The 6,751-nt window shown below is 41.5% G+C and overlaps 1 protein-coding gene across 2 annotated transcripts; it reads left to right on the forward strand.

Moving 5' to 3' along the window:
• The first annotated feature begins 229 nt into the window (after positions 1-229).
• LOC118241976 lies at positions 230-6,209 on the forward strand. Of its 2 annotated transcripts, XR_004776469.1 has the most exons (6): positions 230-328; positions 510-600; positions 4,910-4,972; positions 5,682-5,753; positions 5,880-5,978; positions 6,107-6,209. XR_004776469.1 is itself a non-coding variant. In XM_035529763.1 (4 exons), exons 1-4 carry the CDS (start codon positions 277-279, stop codon positions 2,454-2,456), a joined length of 717 nt encoding a protein of 238 aa, XP_035385656.1. In that variant the 5' UTR covers positions 230-276; the 3' UTR covers positions 2,457-2,556. The 2 variants fall into 2 exon arrangements, 1 of the variants encoding a protein (XP_035385656.1); XM_035529763.1 differs by lacking the exons at positions 4,910-4,972; positions 5,682-5,753; positions 5,880-5,978; positions 6,107-6,209 and adding exons at positions 764-872; positions 1,992-2,556.
• The last annotated feature ends 542 nt before the right edge of the window (positions 6,210-6,751 follow it).

The following is a 6,751-nucleotide window of genomic DNA, read 5'->3' on the forward strand; positions in this document are numbered from 1 at the left end:
AGATTCCTGCAGAGTATTTTCAGCACATAGTGGAAACTATGCCAGAAAGAATTGCTGCAGTTCTGGAGGCCAAAGAAGGTCCAACATGCTATTAAATGGGTGTACTTAAGCCCACTGTGTCCTATAATAGGATGTTGCTGGAATGTATGTGAATGTTGTTGGAATGGTCGCAGTTGCGGCAGCAGTAGCAGGTAGTCTGTAATCCTTTCCCCCATCCGAGTGAGTTTGCCCTATTGCACGGGGTCGAGTTATGATGTGAATGTTTAATTACACAGGATGGATTGTGGGCGACAGAACCGAACAGCCTTCAGGATTCAAGTAGAGAAAGGTGAAACTTCTCCAGCCTTTGAGTTAATCACAGGACTATTGCATAGCAATTAGAGATAACAGAACAGCTTTCGGGGGGGTTTGGGTGGGTTGCCTTATCCGCCCCTTTAACAGAGTAGTCACAATTCAAATTTCCCTTGTTCCATTGTTTACAAGGCATTATACATGTGGTTTATTTATAGTGCACGGAGTAATATGCAGCAAGTCTGGTCTGTCTGCTTTGGAAGAGAAACATTTGGCCAAAAGAGCAAGACACAGCCAGGAGGATGATTGGTAAGAGCACATCATAATATGCACCTTAAAGCTGTGCTCTACAGCTAGGTCCTGTTCCATGACTGCATATATAAATTTACTACTGACATTGCCATTTATATCTGGCCATTTACAGTGCACTCTTGCTCAGTGCAGCACTTGAAGCTGATTTTCCATTGTGTAGTTATTATGTTCAAGAGATGTTTGACCCGGTCAGGGTGACACACTTTAGTGAGGGCAGCAGTATCCTAGAGGACACTACAGACAGTGACGGAGACATCTCAGAGCGCGAGGTGAGAGGTTGAGTTTTTTGTTACTCTCTCTACGACATACTTTTCATGCCAGGTACTATTGTCCAGTTCAGCCAAATTTAATTTACTGCCTTGTATTATCATATATAAATTGCTGAACATCTTATCACTCAGTTTCAAACATCCCCTCAGCTGTTTTAAGCCATTTCGGTTATTCAGAAGTACTGCTAAATGGATGTGGTGGGAAAATGAGAGCACATCAAACACAGACAGCTTTATGCATTGAGTAGTAAAGAGTAAAATTTTATTGAGTTCTGTCCCCTGTATAACAGAGTAAAGAGGACTGACGCGCAGTACGGTCCCCCTCCCCTTATACAGAGAACAGAAGAAAGAGAAAAAAAAGAAAAACGACTCCTACAGAGTATCGGCTAATTCATGTTTTGGTTAGCCTGAGCGCTGAAGGCTTCTTCTATCTCTATGGTTAGAACGGTATGTGAGCAGCTGGTGTACCTGACTCACATGCTTATCTGCAGACTGTTATGCTGTGACTATAGAAACATAAAGCAAAGTAAAATAAAGCAAAGTAAATTTCCACAAAATGAAGTAAGGTAAATTTCCACAACATTTCCCCCCTTATATCACACATTATCACACATTTATTCAGCAAATAGCACTACGATGTCTTCATGTGGATCACCAGCACCGCCCATCTTGGGGAGCAGAATGTCTTCAAATGAGCTGGGGTTGGTCATTGGCATGGCCGCTGAGCGCTGGCATGGTGAACACACTAGAAAGACGTCTGACACGCAATGACAAAAAAGGAGGTAAACACAGAAGAAGAAGAAAAAGAAGAAGAATGAGTAGCAGAATGGGCAACGCTACAGCCGCTACTGGAACTGTAGGCTGCGGAGTGAAGGCAGATCACATAAGATTCATATAATCAGTAATATTAGCGCTGAGATCTGGAATGTAAAAACAGCAGGAAGTGTTAATCATTTTGCACACTCCTCCTTCCTTCATGGTTAGGAGATTTAATACCATTCTATGTTGAAGCACTGCTGCCCTTATCACTTGTTGTTCTATCTTTAAGGCACCTATTGCTGCTAAGGTGTCATTAACTACTTGCAGTAACTGATAAGCTAAGCCATTGATCTTTTGCAGGGCTGCTACTGTGCCACCGCCCAGGAAAAGGGACCAACCAATGGTTTCACCCGGAGTGGTCCATGGGTCCCTCAGAATTCTACCACAATAGTCTGTGCTGGTTATGTCTCTCCTCACCCTGTGCTGCTTGGCATGGGGAAGTGTATACACCTGCGTCCTTGGGCGCACTACAGCTGGATAACAACAACCAGTCCAGTTCTGTGGCAATTCACCATAGGCCACCGAACCACCGACCCACATTACATTCCAATACCCCTGCAGGGTTGTCATGGAGCAATTCCACAGGGAACTGCTATTGGAGTCACTGCAAGTGCCATTGCTGTGCACCTGCACATAATCGATGCATCTGGACCAGACTTCCGGCACCTGCTGCTTCATCTGCTATACAAATATCTCACCCTTACTAGCTGCCACATGCAGCATCATTTTCGGTGGTGCGGGGTTAGTGGGACTGGGACAGTTTGAGGTCTGGTTAATAACCTGGCACATAGAGATTGTCATATTCACTTCTCCTACGTCTGCGTTTTTCAGAGGGATTACAGTCCTTGGAACACTGGTGTGCTGGCACACCAGGTACTCTTGCTCGATATGTTGGGCATGCACAAGGGCTGACATACACGCTGTATTTTGTTGGCATTTAGCTGCTAATCATTCTGCTTCAGTGGCGTTGGGACCCTGAAATGGTAACAAGTCTTCTCATAAGTCATGGGATTCTTCATCCATATTAATATTCAGTCTATGTTCTGACTGTGTTAGCTGTGTCTGATTTTCTCTACCGTCTCTTGACGGTTCCGAGTGTCGAAAGGGTAGGCCTTGCCTTTAACACCCTACTCAACACAGTTCTGACCTAGTCTGTTTGGGTGCTGCTGCTTGGAGTTGGGGCTGGTGTCGGAGCCTTCTTACGGTGTGTGTGATGTACCCAGGTTCCTCGTCCTTCTATTTTGACAGCAGCGTGGGTTGTTAACAGGAGGTTCTAGTTGTCTCCACCTGGTGCCTTCAGTGGCGGTAGCCCCTGACTGAATTTCCCGTAATGTGGCCTGCGGGGTAGCAGCGGTTTCCTGTATTGCTTGCACAGCGGTTTTAGTTGCAGCTGCCTTTGCTACTCTATCTGCAAAAGTATTCCCCTTGCTGATTTGGTCTTCTGTAGTCCTGTGAGCTGCACACTTAACAACTGCAATTGTCTTTGGCAGCGAAATGGCTTCTAGCAAGATGGTGATGTCTAATATATTTACCCGAGCTTGTCAGGAATTGCCTATGTTTCCATATGGCTCCAAAATCATTAACAGTTTTGTCTGCAGCTAGTTTGCATGCTTCCAGTCAGTGCTACTAGTTCAGCAGCCTGCGCTGAATAGGAGGATGGTAATACTTCTGTTTTAAGTATTTCATGATCTGTTACTACAGCGTATGCTTCCCTATTGACCCCTGTGTCGTCCCTGCATGCTGACCCATCCACATAGAGGCATAGGTCTGGGTTACTTATGGCTTCTTCAAAGAGATCAACCCGCGGTATATATACTTCAGCTAAGACTGCTGTGCAGTCTTGTGGATCTCCATCCTCCTCCGTAGGAAGGAGTGTAGCTGGGTTCAGTGTTATACACCTTTTGACAGTTATATTAGGCATATCTAAGAGGGTGGTGTGGTATCTCAGCTACCACTGGGCTGATAAGTGTGACACTCTTTGGTCCTGCAGTATTCGGTGTAATGCGTGTGGGACTAAAACAGTAAGAGGGGAGTATGCCACTATGGTTTAGGTAGCGAAATTATGGCTTGTGGTCGGTTTTGAGACAGCTTGTGTGTATTTCCCCCTTTAATGATATGCCCCAAGAACGTCACTTCCTCCTTACAATTCTGTAATTTTGCTCTACTAGGTCAGTTACATGTATATTACATCTGAAATATTTCCATGAGCTTTTATGCAACATACTAAACAAAGGTTAGGAACAGGCTAAGTCAAATCAGGCTAACTCTCAGCAGGTCAAAAGTACTTCAGACTGCAATCTATGATCTAGTATTTTATCAAATTTTATCATAATTGTAACACAGGGAGGCTTGGCAGGATACAAAAGAGGAGCAATGATGCATACAACGATGTTTATTTAGAGACATGGAAGACAACGTAGCACTAAGGCTATCGTGGGATCAAACACTGACAACGTTAACGTTTACACAAAGGACTTATATACGCAAACAATAACAACACAATGAAGGGCAGCCGTGAAACACAAGGGAGCATGGCCACAAGGATGAATACACACACACACACACACACACAAGCAAACACACACGGGGAGACGTTTGGGGGGGGGGGGCGTACCGTGACAAGAATATGTTCACACATGCTCAGCTCGCTCGCTCTCTCTCTCTCTCTCTCCCCATCCTTTCAGCCTTTGGGTTTCAATAATACCCCCAGGGCAGACAGAGCCACTATTCAAGCAATGTAATATTCTGTAATATTCTACTCTGGCTCCTCCTACCTCTGCAATGACATCCTCAGCTTTTATTTCAGTGGGTGGCGTGTGATGTCATAATGCAGCCGCATCAATTAAGCGATTATGATGTAGTCAAAGAACAGATTTTTCAAATGAACAATTTCTGTGACCCATTTTTAGACTACAGATCACAGATAACGGGTACACTAAATTTATTATGGGTCAGTGCGGTAGTTACAATTGCAATCCAAGACGCAAGGAACATGTTCCTTCTGAGAAATATGAAAAGGAAAAGCACGGGATATTTGGTAAATATGGGAAAAAGAAAAACGAAAAAAACACGAGCCCAGATCCCTTCCAGAATAGAGGATGACTTCTTGGATGAACTGTGTGTGTGTGTGTGTCTGTCTGAGAGAGAGAGATCTACGTAGAAGTGTTCTAAGTATCTATACAACGCTAATAAGACATTTTCTGTTACTTTTTAAACAGATACTAGACCAAAGCGTTTAATGAAGAAGGACTTCACTACTCGAGAGAACTCAATCAGCCATAGTAAGTAAAGTAGAACCAAGACAAATGATTTAAAGCCATACTGTGGCAATGGACAAAAGCCACAAAAAATGGAAAAACAGCTATGGTGAACAGTGATGCTAATTGAATGCTTGTACTTAAGTACACTGAAATGTCTTGAATATAAATTACAAATGCATTTCAACAAATGTTCGAGAAATTAATTAAAAACACTAATGTAAATGTATTTAGAATATATTTAGGACACATACATTTAGCATATGCAATCTTTGTCAGTTACAGGAAAAAAAAATACTGTTGGTGGGTTTTTTGTTTGTTTGTTTTACATTCTCCTTACTATAGAATTAACAGTCGACTGTTCGGTGACTTTGCATGCTGAGTTGTAACACTGATTATTAGTATAATTGTGGCGAGAATCAAAATCAACACTAGCTAAAATGACTGAATGCATTGGAATTTATTATTCCAATAGCACAATTTGAATGGGTCTACGGTACCTTAGTGTGTCAGGTCCTGTTATTTCTGTTGAACATTTGATGTTTGGGGGCACATTTTTACATCATTAGGCCTGCAGGCTATGTGATTACGGCTATGCGATAAAAATTGTATTTGTTTCCTTTCCAGTCCAATACAAATTATAAATTACAAATGTATCAAAATGTAATTAAAGTCATATTTCAATTAAATGTATTTAAATACTGTTCAACAATATTTCTACTCATATCTACAGGTGGAACCTAAAGATATGAATATCAATGAGAGGGATAAGTGTATTGAGGACCTGGAAGCCGTGTTTGCTAAAGTGAGAAAGTCTGCAGTGGAGCAGAGCAATCCTAACGCTTGTTTTCCATAAATTCTCACAATGCTATGAACTATGCATTTCAAGTAGATGTAATTAAATATTGCTTAACACTGTTTCTCTTCATAGTTGGAGGTGAAATTGAATTCTTTTATAAAGATGGAATATGGTTCCTGTGAATATGATATGGGCCAACTGATTGAGGAGATGGAATCCACAGTTGCTAGAGTGAGAAAGTCTGCAATGGAGCAGAGCAATCCTAACACTTGTTTTCCATAAATACTAACAATGCAATTAAATATGCATTTCAAGTAGATGTAATTAAATATTGCTCAACACGGTATTTGTGTCTGCAGGCGGCCAAACTGTTAGGATTAGAAGCCGTACTTGCTCGGGAGGATATGGCTGCATAACCTCTGATGACAGCAATAAAGAGCATTAAAAATACTCTGACATTTTTCAGTCTAATCCCTGCCTATGTTGTCTGCAACACAGTCAATTATACCATGGATAGTAATTATATCTTTTTTTTTTTTGTCTCACAAACATTCTGAATGTAACATTTCCTACAGCTTTAAAAATACAATCACCATACTTGGCACCCACACTATTTTTTCCCTTCATGTCCACTTACATCTATGTGACTTAACAATCACAATTCATTTTTAGACAACCAATTTCCAACCTCTATATATATATCGCTCGGAATTCAACAGACACCTGACTCAAGTATTTTTATTTTAATTTCCTCCATGTTGTTTATAATAGGCCTACAGTAAGAAATCCTTTTAAAGGTGATCGCCATTTCTACCACTGTATACTGTTGAAGCATACAAGTTTTTATTCAGTGAGAGATATGTCATTTTTGGGGATTAGGTACAGCGCATTTTGTTCAGGACATTCACGACGATATATGTTCTAAATGGGATTATAAAATAACTAGCTAGCTAGCCATGCATTTAGACAGAACCTGAATTGTGTTAAATGGGGATTTTTATTCC

This window comes from Electrophorus electricus, chromosome 9, assembly GCF_013358815.1.
Source record: "Electrophorus electricus isolate fEleEle1 chromosome 9, fEleEle1.pri, whole genome shotgun sequence".
NCBI lineage: Eukaryota > Metazoa > Chordata > Actinopteri > Gymnotiformes > Gymnotidae > Electrophorus > Electrophorus electricus.

Bases quoted from the DNA above. Each gene is read 5' to 3' on its own strand.
- LOC118241976 (XM_035529763.1), top strand. From the start codon at position 277: ATGGATTGTGGGCGACAGAACCGAACAGCCTTCAGGATTCAAGTAGAG. The intron at 329-509 runs GTGAAACTTCTC...GTTTATTTATAG, and splicing joins CAGGATTCAAGTAGAGAAAG to TGCACGGAGTAATATGCAGC. The intron at 873-1,991 runs GTGAGAGGTTGA...GATCTTTTGCAG, and splicing joins GAGACATCTCAGAGCGCGAG to GGCTGCTACTGTGCCACCGC.